The 13,897-nt window shown below is 57.8% G+C and overlaps 1 protein-coding gene across 1 annotated transcript; it reads right to left on the bottom strand.

Annotated features, from left to right (window-relative positions):
* Positions 1-6,588: 6,588 nt before the first annotated feature.
* LOC144742206 (uncharacterized) lies at positions 6,589-8,171 on the bottom strand. The gene is made up of 2 exons (XM_078624673.1): positions 7,577-8,171; positions 6,589-6,842 (listed from the first exon to the last, which is right to left on the bottom strand). The coding sequence occupies exons 1-2, from the start codon at positions 8,001-8,003 to the stop codon at positions 6,754-6,756; spliced, it is 516 nt and encodes a 171-aa protein (XP_078480799.1). The 5' UTR covers positions 8,004-8,171; the 3' UTR covers positions 6,589-6,753.
* Between the last annotated feature and the right edge of the window lie 5,726 nt (positions 8,172-13,897).

Here is a 13,897-nt window from a genome sequence, read left to right as displayed (position 1 = left end):
AATATATAGTGGATATAAAATTAAGATACAGTCCATATCATGAAAAGGGTCATATAAAGTAAATATATGATATGATTGCATATCAAATAAAAATCTATTGTATGTAAAATAAAACATTTGTAATTTTAATGTATGAAATAAAAAATATACGTAAAATAAAAATAATGTATATGATTGAATATAAAATAAATATCTAAAATTAAAATGTTCTATATATGAAATGAAAAATAATTTAAAATAAAAAAGTAACGTACACAATTAGAAATATTATATACAGTCCATATCATGAAAAGGGTCATATAAAGTAAATATATGATATTATTGCATATCAAATAAAAATCTATTGTATGTAAAATAAAACATTTATAATTTTAATGTATGAAATAAAAAATATACGTAAAATAAAAATAGTGTATATGAATGAATATAAAATAAATATCTAAAATAAAAATGTTCTATACATGAAATGAAAAAGAATTTAAAATAAAAAAGTAACGTACACAATTACAAATATTATATATACAACGTAACAAAAATATAATGTATATATAAAAAATAAAAACCACGCCTTGAGGTCCTCGCAATAACACGGTGTCAATTCTGTAGACCTCAAATTGCAATGCCAGCCCGCTAAACGGCCAGAGGACGATGTTCAAAATGGAAATGAGCGAGATAGCGCTCGCAAAGCAATGATGTTTGACGGCCAGAGGCGTCTGTTTGGGGGGGGGGCAGGTGGGGGGGGGGGCGGTGCAAATTCTTCACTCACACGGAGCGCGGAGTGCGTGGCGTGCCGCGTCTGTGTCTCGTGTCTGGCACCGGTTGATACACAGCCGACGTGCGTGCAACCTGCGCCGTGTGATACACAGCGGGTCTGCCTGTCTGTCACCTGTGCTGGTTGGGTCACAGCTGTCCTGCCTGCAACCTGTGATGTGTGATACACAGCTGGTCTGCCTGCCTGTCACCTGTGCTGTTTGATACACAGCTGGTCTGCCTGTCTGTCACCTGTGCTGTTTGATACACAGCTGGTCTGTCTGTCTGCCACCTATACTAGTTGGTACAAAGCTGGTCTGCCTGTCTGTCACCTGTGCTGTGTGATACACAGCTGTCCTGTCTGTCACCTGTACTGGTTGACACACAGCTGTCCTGTCTGCCACTTGTACTGGTTGGCACACAGCTGTCCTGTCTGTCACCTGTACTGGTTGGTACACAGCTGTCCTGCCTGTCACCTGTACTGGTTGACACACAGCTGTCCTGTCTGTCACCTGTACTGGTTGACACACAGCTGTCCTGCCTGTCACCTGTGCTGGTTGACACACAGCTGTCCTGCCTGTCACCTGTGCTGTTTGGCACACAGCTGTCCTGCCTGTCACCTGTGCTGGTTGACACACAGCTGTCCTGCCTGTCACCTGTGCTGTTTGGCACACAGCTGTCCTGCCTGTCACCTGTGCTGGTTGACACACAGCTGTCCTGCCTGTCACCTGTAATGGTTGGCACACAGCTGTCCTGTCTGCCACTTGTACTGGTTGGCACACAGCTGTCCTGCCTGTCACCTGTGCTGGTTGACACACAGCTGTCCTGCCTGTCACCTGTACTGGTTGACACACAGCTGTCCTGTCTGTCACCTGTACTGGTTGACACACAGCTGTCCTGTCTGTCACCTGTACTGGTTGACACACAGCTGTCCTGTCTGTCACCTGTACTGGTTGGCACACAGCTGTCCTGTCTGTCACCTGTACTGGTTGGTAGACAGCTGTCCTGTCTGTCACTTGTACTGGTTGGCACACAGCTGTCCTGTCTGTCACCTGTACTGGTTGACACACAGCTGTCCTGTCTGTCACCTGTGCTGGTTGACACACAGCTGTCCTGCCTGTCACCTGTGCTGGTTGGCACACAGCTGTCCTGCCTGTCACCTGTGCTGGTTGACACACAGCTGTCCTGCCTGTCACCTGTACTGGTTGGCACACAGCTGTCCTGTCTGTCACCTGTGCTGGTTGACACACAGCTGTCCTGCCTGTCACCTGTACTGGTTGGCACACAGCTGTCCTGTCTGTCACCTGTGCTGGTTGACACACAGCTGTCCTGCCTGTCACCTGTGCTGGTTGACACACAGCTGTCCTGCCTGTCACCTGTGCTGGTTGGCACACAGCTGTCCTGCCTGCCACCTGTACTGGTTGGCACACAGCTGTCCTGTCTGTCACCTGTACTGGTTGGCACACAGCTGTCCTGTCTGTCACCTGTGCTGGTTGACACACAGCTGTCCTGTCTGCCACCTGTACTGGTTGGCACACAGCTGTCCTGCCTGCCACCTGTACTGGTTGGCACACAGCTGTCCTGTCTGTCACCTGTACTGGTTGGCACACAGCTGTCCTGTCTGCCACCTGTACTGGTTGGCACACAGCTGTCCTGTCTGCCACCTGTACTGGTTGGCACACAGCTGTCCTGCCTGCCACCTGTACTGGTTGGCACACAGCTGTCCTGCCTGCCACCTGTACTGGTTGGCACACAGCTGTCCTGCCTGCCACCTGTACTGGTTGGCACACAGCTGTCCTGTCTGTCACCTGTACTGGTTGGTAGACAGCTGTCCTGTCTGTCACCTGTACTGGTTGATTCACAGCTGTCCAGGCACTTGAATGTGTCACCATCCCACCGTGTTCAACTACTGTACCACCACCACCACCACCCTGGTGGTCCCAACAACGTGCTCACTCGCCTACCACCCATTCGCCCACCGCACTCACCAACTCACTCACCCACCCACCCTCCAGCTCACCCACCCGCTCACCCACCTCTACCCTCTCATCCGCTCACCCACCCACTCACCCACTCACAGATCAAGGACACCCGTATAGCCTTAAATATATTGTTGGGGCAAATGCTGTTAGCAAGCACCTCTTAAGGCCGGCACGGCACACGAGGGGGTGCGTGGCCAGCACCACGCCCGGCCGCCTTTGTCTCCCCCAGTGATGATGTTCGCACACTGCACCAGGTACTCATTTTAGGCCGAGTCTACCCAGGACCGGTTGTGATCATCGTCACCCGTGTTGGCCATGAGCGGGAATCCAACTCGGGCGGCCGGGTTCATAGCGCAGCGCCCTAACCGCTGCACCACCGCTCCCTACCCACTCACCGACTGCCTCACCCACCCACCGGACCGCTCATCTACTCACCCACTCACAATCTCTCTCGCTCTCTGCAACACAAACGAACGATGTAAAACTCTACTAAGAATCACAATGACCAACCAAGGACCTTATTTGCAAACAAGATGCTTTCTGAACGCCGTTTTGTATTTGAAATCAAATATTCGGGATGCACTAGAGTGGACAAAACTAGACGGTAGATACATTTTTTTTACATATATAACACGCAAAAAAAAAAAAATCACAAAATCTCCCTGCCTTGGCCAGACCACCAACTCCAGGAGAACTGAACGCGTTCAGAGCGACCAGCTCGAGGGAATTTTCGAGAGGGTGGCTCAAGCCGGTGGGCAGCAGAGAGACTCATCGTTGTTGGACACCGTCCCAACTGGCAGCAGCGAGACACAGACAACGGCTGTAGACCCGTCTCAGCCTTGCGAGGACTCATCAGTGCTCACCACCATTCCGACAGCACAGTGTGGACTAATCTCCATCTGTTCCACACTCCGTTCCCCCCTGTGAGCGGCTGCTGAGGTGGAGCCACACCCTGGCTCTGCCAGGAGCAGGCGGTACAGCAAAGTGTGGACTAATCTCCATCTGTTCCATCTGCACGGGGGTGGGGGGGGGGGGGTTGAGTGTTGCCCCCTCGCGCGTGCCTGACTGAAAAACTCAAAATTAGAAGAAGAAAAAAACACCCCCAATGAAGCCGGCAACCCCTTGCACTCGGCAAAGCCCTCCCTGGGCAAATAAATAAACATATTTTTGGGGAACTCATTGATGAATATCGATTCGCGCGTTCGCAATTCACGGCATCCATCCGTGCGTGACGAGGGATTTCATCCGTTACAGTTCTGTCGAATTGTCATCATGAATGATCTGCTGACGAGCTATTCGGCGAGGCGCGTGTCATTGACGCGCGTGAGCTAAAAAAAAAAAATCGATCGGTCGAGTCGAATCGTGACAATTGCCATTGCCCCACGTCGTTCAGACGCCTGGTGGGTGAGGTCATTCGCAGAGGTCACTCGAGCGGGGGGGTCACTCAGAGGTCACACAGAGGTCACTCGTGGAGGTCCCTCAATGCGGTCACTAACAGATATCACAGAGGGCACCCACGGTGGTCACTAACAGAGGTCACTCAAAGGTCACCCATGGTGGTCACTAACAGAGGTCAGACAACAAAGGTCACTCAACAGTAGTCACGGTGGTCACTCGTAGAGGTCGCTCACGGTGGTCACTCACGGAGGTCACCAACAGAATTCATTCACAGAGGTCATTCAGAGGTCACTCTCAGTAATAGCACGCCTCCCTGCGGTCCATCTCGCATCTCTCACCGCAAGGTGATGTCCAGGTTGGCCGGGGGTGGCACGTGGCCCACCTCGTCCCCCACACTCGGCTTCATCAATCCTCCTGCAGGATGGTGCATCGCCTGAACCGGCCGGCGCTGACCGCCCGGAAGAACAGGGCTCGGAAGGGGTTCCCCTCGTCGCCATCGAACTCTGGGCCAAAGTCCGGCCACGCGCACACCGCCGAGACGGCCTTCCCTCCTCCTCCAGCGTGCGGCCTTCCCTCCACCTCCACCTCCACCTCCTCCACCCCCTCCACCCCCTCCACCCCCTCCACCCCCTCCGCCTCCGGGCCATGCACAAACACCACCTCGTCGCTCGCTCGCCCGCAGACGACACGACGATCCCGCTGGTCCCCCGACCTCCTCCTCCTTCTGCTGCCGCTGCTGCTGCTTCTTCTCTCGCGTCTCACCATCGTCGTCGTCGTCGTGGTCGTCACGGCCCGCGGGACGAGCGAGCCGGTGATACGCGCTCGTTCCTTCTGCCCGGGGCGGCGGCTGACGATGACGTCTCTCCCCGCGGTGGATCTCTCCCGGCGATGGCCTGACTTGCCCCGGGAGGGTCGCCGATCGCTTCTGCTGCTGCCGCTGTCGCCGCTGTCGCCGCCGGCTCTCGCTTGATTGGCCGTCGTCCGTCCTTCCGGCCGAGGACTCCGGCCGATGTCAGCGAACGCGACCCCGGGCCTCTCGCTCGGCCCCGACGGAGGCGGCGGTGGTCTTCCGCTGCCCGGCGGCCACTGCGGCGGCAGCGGCGGTCGACTTCCTGAGATTTCTGTTTCTGTCTCAGAGGCCGACGGCTGCCCCGGTCGGGGGGGTTTGACGGCTCGAACGTCCGCGGACGTCGCGGGGGAGCCGGGCGGACCGCGGCTGAAGAGCGACCGGGTGGCCGCCTGCTCCAACAGGCGAACAGAAAGTCGTCCAAGATTATTATCATCGGCGTCATCGTCAACTTCATCATCTTCATCATCAGTAGCAGAATGAACATAATAATCAGCATCGCCGTCATCATCATCATCATCACTGACGATGAACGGAATCGCCAGGCCGCGATCCACTTGGATCGACTCTTCCTCGCCGCTCGACGTCTCGGGGGAAGAGGACCAGGTCGAGGAGGTGGAGGAGGTCGAGGAGGAGCAGAAGGGGGGGGGCAACCACTCGGAGGAGGCGGTGTCGCTCTCCGTGGTGCTGCGGTCCAGGTGCGTCAGCGAGAAGCGACGTCGCCGGCGCCGTCGCCCGGGCAACCTGGCAGCTCCTCCGGTTGCCGCCGCTGGGTACCCCCATCCACCGTGACCATCGCCACCAGCAGCAGCAGCGGCAGCGGCGGCGGTGGTACCGCGACCAGGACGAGGGTGATGGGAGCTGGTCGGAGGCTGGGATCGCTTCGCTGAACTCCGCCGTCGCTCCACCGCTTCGCGGCCCACCCTCAGCGCCCTGGTGGTCGTGAGTGTAGGGAGGGAGGGAGGGAGGAGGGTGTGGTGAGTTTGTGTGTAGTGCACGTATGTGTGGTGCGCGTGTGTGTGTGGTGCACGCGTGTGTGTGGTGCGTGTGTGTGTGCAGCACGTGTGTGGCGCGTGTGTGGTGCAGCGAGTTCGTGTGGTGCAAATGTGTGTGGTGCGTGTGCGTGGGCCGCCTTTGTCACCCTAGTGGCAATGTTTACACACCACACCAGGTACTCATTTGAGGCTGAGTCGACCTAGGGGAGGCCCGGAACCGGTTCAGATAATCGTCACCGGGTGCTGGCCGTGAGCGGGAATCGAACCCGCGTCGCCAGGTTCATAGCGCAGCACGCTAACCGCTACACCACCGCTCCCCACACACGCATGCTCACACACACGCACGCACGCACGGACCGCCAACTCACACCTGTGCAGGTAAACGGGCGGCTCGCAGAGACGCCTCTCCCGGCCGGTGTCGGCACGACCACGCCCCAGCGACGTGGCCACGGAGTGCACCACCTCCATCAGGCGCTCGTGCCGCCGCTGGTACAGACACGTGGACCCCGAGCTGCGCGGTGGACACGGAGCGTCACTCCCCAAACCCCCCCCCCCCATCGTATACAGGAGCAGCAGGAGCATCAGTGGCAGGAGCAAAACGAGAATTAAAATCCATTGACAATGTCTCGGGTTTTGGTTCTACCCTGGGTGTGAAGAAGAGAGAGAATTAGAGGGTTATGGATGCTGGTGAGTAGCTCACCACGGGGGGTGCGTGGGGTCCCTGGGTGTGAACACGAGAGAGAAGGGGGCCTTGGTGAATTTGCTGAGTTTGGTGAGTCGCTCACCGACAGGGTCTGTGGTTGGCCCCGCTGTGGCGTGAGAGTCCGCCCTTGAGCAACAGCCACTGGTCGCTCGCAGAGTCCGCGGGGTCTGAGGACGGCAAACAAAATAAAGATCCCCCGTATAGCCTGCAACAAACTGAAAGGGCAAGTGCTGTAAGTATTCAGTAGCACCTATGAAGGTCGGCATGGCGCATGAGGGGGTGAGGTGCCAGCACCACGCCCGACCACTTTTGTCTCCCCGGTGGCGACGTTTACACACCGCGCGAGCTACTCATTTGAGGCCGAGCCAACCTAGGGAGAGGCTCAGCACCGGTTCAGATCACTGGTGGTTCGCCATGAGCGGGAATCGAACTCGGGTTGGCGGGTTTACAGAACAGCGCGCAAACCGCTGCACTAGCTCACCAGTACACTACCGCACTCCAGAGACAGAATTAGCAGCGCTGGCTGAGTGACCAAGCCCGGCGTCATATCCACCGAAGGCCTTAGCCGCGCCATTTTGCTCGGGCAAGACCTTACACTAGGCTGACGTTTTGGGCAATTCCCCTCGCATGTTTGTATGTTGTATGTATGTTAAACTTTCTTCAAACCGTACGTAGCCAACCGCGCTAATCGGGGGTGTGGGTGGAAGGCCTACCGCTTTCGCCTAACTCTCTCGCCTAACTCTCTCGCCTAGCCCGCTCACTTAATGGTCACCGAACACTCTCACCTAGACGCTCTCACCCAACGCTCACCGAATTATCTTTCTTAACACTCCAACCAAGTGCGTTCTCGCCCACGCACACGAGAGACGCATGCAGACGCCCATCGCCCGACCCTCCTCACCGTACGCGGTGATGACGGCGCCAGCACCATCGTCACCGCCACCCTCCTCAACGACCGCTTCACCGGGCCCCCCCGCTTCCTCCGCTGCCAGCATCCTCCTGGGGTCGAACTCGGACATCGAGACGTCGCTGGGGTATTCGTCGGGGAAGTCCGACGAGAAGGGGTCCTCCAAGCCGCCCCGCTCGTCACCGGGTGACAGCGGGCATCCACGGCCGTCGTCGACCTTCGAGGCGGCCTCCACGTCTGCTTCTTCTCCTCCCACCATGGGGACATCATCGGTGACCTCCGCTTCTCTTCCTCTCCCTGCCACTTCCGCTCCTCTCAAAATGGGGACATCATCGGCAACCTCTGCTCCTCCCACCATGGGGACATCATCGGTGACCTCCGCTTCTCCTCCACTCCCTGCCACCTCTGCTCCTCCCACCATGGGGACATCATCGGCGACCTCCGCTTCTCTTCCTCTAACTGCCACTTCCGCTCCACTCAAAATGGGGACATAATCGGCGACCTCTGCTCCTCTCACCGTGAGGCCATCATCGGTGACCTCCGCTTCTCCTCCACTCCCCACCACCTCCGCTCCTCTCACCTTGATGAGTTCAGCGGCGACCGCCTCCACTTCTTCCCTTCCTCCCGCTGCTCCTCCCTCCGCCGCCGCCGCCACCGCCACCGTCTCTGCTCTTCCGACCTCGGTGACATCGGATGGGAGGGCGGCCGCCAGAGGCCCAGGCTCGGCCGCGTCGTCGGACGAAGTCAACATGATGACGGGGACGACGCCGTCATCATTGTCATCATCCTCGTCGTCGCCGCGCCCGGTGCGACGCCGGTCGCGGCCGGCGTCGAAGGCGTAGAAGAGGTGGGGCGCCCCGTCCACGTCCCAGCGTGCGGCCACCGTGGGCCACGCGGGCCGTGCAGGCGAGCGCGACCACCCGCGATCGCCGGGCCGGTCCGCCGGCGAATCCGGCCGCCGCCGCCGCCGCTGCCGCCAAGCGTGAGTGCGCACGGAGGAGAGCGTGGAGAAGTAGCCGGAGCTCTCCTCCTGGCGAGAGTCGCTTGCGGTCCAAGCGCTGTCGTTGCCGTTGTGAAGGTGGCCGTGGCTGCGGCCGGTGGCGGCGACCGGCGTGGAGAAAGCCACCAGCGTCGGGAATGGCTGCGAGGCCGAGGCATTGGCAAGCGCTGTGGTCATGTTGGGACCGTACACGATCACAGAGGGCCGCGGCATGGCACGGTGTGGTGGGGTTGGGTGGCGTGGTGGGGGTGGCGTGGTGGGGGTGGTATGGTGGAGGTGGTGTGTTGAGGGTGGTGAGGGTGGTGTGGTGAAGTGGGGTGGGGCGGTGGTGTGATGGGGTTGGCGTGGTGGGTTTGGCGTGGTGTGGGTTGGTTTGGTAGAGGAGTTGTGGTGGGGGTTGTGTGGTGGGGCTGGTGTGGTGTGGGTGGTATGGTGGAGGTGGTGTGTTGAGGGTGGTGGGGGTGGTGTGGTGAAGCGGGGTGGGGCGGTGGGGTGGTGGGGTTGGCGTGGTGGGTTTGGCGTGGTGTGGGTTGGTTTGGTGGAGGAGTTGTGGTGGGGGTTGTGTGGTGGGGCTGGTGTGGGTGGTGTAGTAGAGGTGGTGGGGGTGGGGAGGGGGGAGATTGGGGGGTTGGGGGTCACGCGGCCGGGAAGACGACGCCGTTTGTGTTCCCCGTGGGGCTGATCGACATTTGTGGGCCCCGCTTCTGCGAGGCGCGGGATGCGGTCCGCGCATTCTGGAACGGGAAATCAAGAGACGAATTAAAAAATTCTAACCCCCCCCAAAAAACGATGACAATCATTATAAATGTGGCGCTCACTGACGCGCGCATATTTTGCGAATCCCACGCGGTGTTCCAATTGAGAAGTCGAGACAGAACTGAACGTCCCTGGTATGCCACAGCCTGGACAAGTGAGAGCCTGGAATGGGTACAGCCTGGACAGGTGAGAACCTGGACAGGTGAGAGCCTGAATGGGCTGGGCTGGGTGGCATGTAGGGTGGTTGGTGAGTGAGCTGGGTGTCGTGTAGGCTGGGCGACGACTGGGCTGGGTGGCATGTAGGGTGGTTGGTGAGTGAGCTCGGTGGCATGTAGGCTGGGCGACGACTGGGCTGGGTGGCATGTAGGGTGGTTGGTGAGTGAGCTGGGTGGCGTGTAGGCTGGGCGACGACTGGGCTGGGTGGCATGTAGGGTGGTTGGTGAGTGAGCTGGGTGGCGTGTAGGCTGGGCGACGACTGGGCTGGGTGGCATGTAGGGTGGTTGGTGAGTGAGCTCGGTGGCATGTAGGCTGGGCGACGACTGGGCTGGGTGGCATGTAGGGTGGGTGGTGAGAGGGCTGGGTGGCGTGTGGGCTAGGTGGCATCTGACAGGTGCCACGTTTCTCTTTTTAAATCCTTTATATTAAGTTCACTTGCTTGCTTGCTTGCGCGCTTACGACCGTGCAAATATTTCGGTAGTTTTTTAACCCACTTCCCGTGATACAATCGAGCTGACATTTTGCACACAGACTCGTTGTGCGTGACAATTAATTTTCGTGAAATTTTTTTTCCAAAATTTTACATTTTTTAGGAAAAAATAAATAATATTTAATTACCAATTGCTTAATGGTGGCAGGCAATCATCTGACCCATAGGTGGCAGCCATCTCAAGCCAGAGGACGAGAGGACTCTAGCCGCCACGCATATCAAGGATTTATAGTGAAAAACTTAGTTTTTACGGGTTAATTTTTTTTCTTTGGGCTCCGACCGCGCAGTCCTAACCGCGCGTCTGCCCTCTCTCGTAAAGGAGCTTTTGCTCGTTTGTTATCATTCCCCCGTAGCATTTGTTTTAAATCTGTATTGTAAGACGCAGATTTAAAACGAATGATACTGGGGAATGAAAAAAAAAGCAAAAAGCTTCTTCGTGAGAGCGAGCACACGCGCGCGGGTTAAAACTGCGCGGTCGGAGCACAAAGACACAAACAATCGCGGTCGGATGTATCCTGCTCCGTGGACGCGTTCGTGCGGTCCGTGACGGGGGCAGGAGGCTTCGCTGTAGATCCACGACCACGGGGAGTTGTGTCCGCCACCTACACCCCCCCCAGCCCCCCACCCCCCCCAGCCCCCCACCCCCCAGCCACCCAAGGATGTAAGTTGGGAGGGGGGGTGGTGCGGGGGGGGAGTTATGCAGTCTTAGAAACCACGAAGGCAGCGGGTGCCCAGGCTGGGTGGCGGGCAGGCAGGGTGGCATGTGGGCTGGGTGGCGTGTGGGCTGGGTGGCATGTGGGCTGGGCGACGACTGGGCTGGGAGGTGAGTGTGCTGGGTCGTGAGTGTGCTGGGTGGAATTTGGGCTGGGTGGCGTGTGGGCTGGGTGGCATGTGGGCTGGGTGGCGTGTGGGCTGGGTGGCGTGTGGGCTGGGTGACATGTGGGCTGGGTGTTATGTGGGCTGGGCGACGACTGGGCTGGGTGGCGAGTGTGCTGGGTGGCATGTGGGCTGGGTGGCGTGTGGGCTGGGTGGCGTGTGGGCTGGGTGACATGTGGGCTGGGTGTTATGTGGGCTGGGCGACGACTGGGCTGGGTGGCGAGTGTGCTGGGTGGCATGTGGGCTGGGTGGTGTGTGGGCTGGGTGGCGTGTGGGCTGGGTGACATGTGGGCTGGGTGTTATGTGGGCTGGGCGACGACTGGGCTGGGTGGCGAGTGTGCTGGGTGGCATGTGGGCTGGGTGGCGTGTGGGCTGGGTGGCATGTGGGCTGGGTGGCATGTGGGCTGGGTGGCATGTGGGCTGGGTGGCATGTGGGCTGGGTGGTGTGTGGGCTGGGTGGCATGTGGGCTGGGTGGCATGTGGGCTGGGTGACATGTGGGCTGGGTGGTGTGTGGGCTGGGTGGCATGTGGGCTGGGTGGTGTGTGGGCTGGGTGGTGTGTGGGCTGGGGAATAAAAAATAAACGAAAGTAAAATCTCCTCGACTAGAGCCGGCACCGTGCGCGGTTAGGACCGCGGTGTCGGAGCCAAACACAAAAAAACAATCATCGCGGTTGAAAGTCTCCTGCCCCACGGACGCGTTCGTGCGGTCCGTGATGGGGGGGGGGGGGGCTGGAGGCTTCGCCATGGAACCGCGACCACGGCAAGATGTGTCCCCCCACCCCCTTCACGATGAAGGTAGTGGCGGGGGGGGGGCTGCGCTGTGAGGTTTACGCAACCTCCAGGAACTAAGTTCTTAAAAACCGCGAGAGCAGTGGGCGGGTTAGCGGCGGCTTCCGCGAATTCGCCGCCGCGTCGCAGCCCACGAAGAAGCTTTCAGGAGTAGCGTCGGAGGCATTAAACACAACACACACACACGGACACGTGTAGACTTTAACAGACTGTTGGGGCAAGTGCTGCTAGCGAGGGTCACCTATGAAGGCTGCCACTGCGGCGCGTGTGGAGGAGGGTGGGCCAGGCATCACTCTGCACCAGGTACTCATTTAAGGCCGAGTCGACCTAGGGGATGCTCAAATTTTCGCCACTGTTATTGGTCCCGAGCGGGAATCAAACTTGGGTGGCCGGGTTCCGAGACGCAGTGCACTAACCGCTGCGCCACCACTCCCCACATATATACACAATAACAAAGATCCCCCATATAGCCTTAACGGACATCTGGGGCAAGTGCTGTTAGCGAGTAGCACCGATGAAAGCCGGCACGGCAACACCGCGCCCGACCGCCTTTGTCTCCCCAGTGGCGATGCTTAGGCACAGGTACTCATTTGAGGCTGAGACGACCTAGAGAGAGGCCCCAGGACCGGTTCCGATGATTGTCACCGATGTTGGCCACGAGCGGGAATCGAACCCGGGTCGCCGGGTTCTTAGCATAGAGCACAACCCGCTACGCCACCACTCCCCAGATGTTTGTTTGTTGTAGTACAGAGTTGGCCTGATCACTTTAATCTACATTGTCTTATGGTTGTTGTTGTTGTTGTTTGACTTGCATCCCAATGGGAGTTTTGCACACAGCGCTGAAACGCGGTGTTTTTTCTCGAAGACTTTGCTGTTTTTTTCCAGGATTTCTCTGTTGCGCGTACACACTTTGAGATGTTTCTTGTTCATGTTTTTGTTGCGGTTGCACCCGAGTCAAGAGCCGCATGGCTCACAGGGTTATACCTAATACATGAAACTGAAATATACGCACACTCACGTAATATAAACACACGCGGATATGAAACACACGCATTTATATACACACGCACGCGCGCACGCGCGCATATTCGCGTGCGCGCGTGTGTGTGGGGGGAGGGGGTGGTTTGGGTGGCGAAATGACGGCGAGGAAATAATAAAATAAGATTTTCAATTATCCCGACGACTCAAAGGTTAGCGTTCGCATGAGCTCTGCAAATGAAAAATTCAACGGGAGGGCTCCATCATTGACCCAGAACATGGCCGCGGTGCCACCCGCCTGGCCGGCCCGGTGAGGAGGAGGAGGGAGTGGAAGAAGAAGTAGAGGAGGAGGAGGAGGAGGAGGAGGTGGAGGAGGTGGTGGTGGTGGAGGAGGTGGTGGTGGAGGAGGAGGTGGAGGAGGTGGAGGAGGTGGAGGAGGAGGAGGAAGAGGTGGTGGTGGTGGAGGAGGTGGTGGTGGAGGAGGAGGTGGAGGAGGTGGAGGAGGTGGAGGAGGAGGAGGAAGAGGTGGAGGAGGTGGAGGAGGAAGAGGTGGAGGAGGAGGTGGAGGAGGAGGTGGAGGAGGTGGAAAAAGAAGCGGAGGAGGTGGAGGAGGTGGAGGTGGAGGGAGGAGGGGAGAACGAGGAGGAGGAGGGAGTGGAAGAAGAAGTAGAGGAGGTGGAGGAGGTGGAGGAGGTGGAGGAGGTGGTGGTGGTGGAGGAGGTGGTGGTGGAGGAGGAGGTGGAGGAGGTGGAGGAGGTGGAGGAGGAGGAGGAGGAAGAGGTGGAGGAGGTGGAGGAGGTGGAGGAGGAGGTGGAGGAGGAGGAATAGGTGGAGGAGGAGGTGGAGGAGGAGGTGGAGGAGGTGGAAAAAGAAGCGGAGGAGGTGGAGGAGGTGGAGGTGGAGGGAGGAGGGGAGAACGAGGAGGAGGAGGGAGTGGAGGAGGAGGAGGAGGAGGGAGTGGAAAAAGAAGTGGTGGAGGTGGAGGTGGAGGGAGGAGGAGGGGAGAACGAAGAGGAGGAGGAGGTGAAAGATGAAACAGTTGAGGAGGAGGAGGAGGAGGTGCAAGTGTAGGAGGAAGAATTGGAGGAGACGTTTCGGGCAATGGCCCTTCTTCATGACACGTGTAGAGTTGATGATGTGAGGAACGTGCACGTCAACACCGTGGGGGTGTTACGGCATAAAGCGCCGACTCGCGTCATCCACCCGCTA

Source organism: Lampetra planeri, unplaced genomic scaffold (assembly GCF_965212315.1).
Source record: "Lampetra planeri unplaced genomic scaffold, kcLamPlan1.2.h2 scaffold_903, whole genome shotgun sequence".
In the NCBI taxonomy this organism is placed as follows: domain Eukaryota; kingdom Metazoa; phylum Chordata; class Hyperoartia; order Petromyzontiformes; family Petromyzontidae; genus Lampetra; species Lampetra planeri.
The sequence above is the reverse complement of the archived record's forward strand: the minus strand, read 5'-3'. Positions and strand labels throughout refer to the sequence as shown.

Bases quoted from the DNA above. Each gene is read 5' to 3' on its own strand.
- LOC144742206 (XM_078624673.1), bottom strand. From the start codon at position 8,003: ATGGTGGGAGGAGCAGAGGTGGCAGGGAGTGGAGGAGAAGCGGAGGTC. The intron at 6,843-7,576 runs GTGAGGAGGGTC...TGCCGTCCTCAG, and splicing joins CGCCGTCATCACCGCGTACG to ACCCCGCGGACTCTGCGAGC.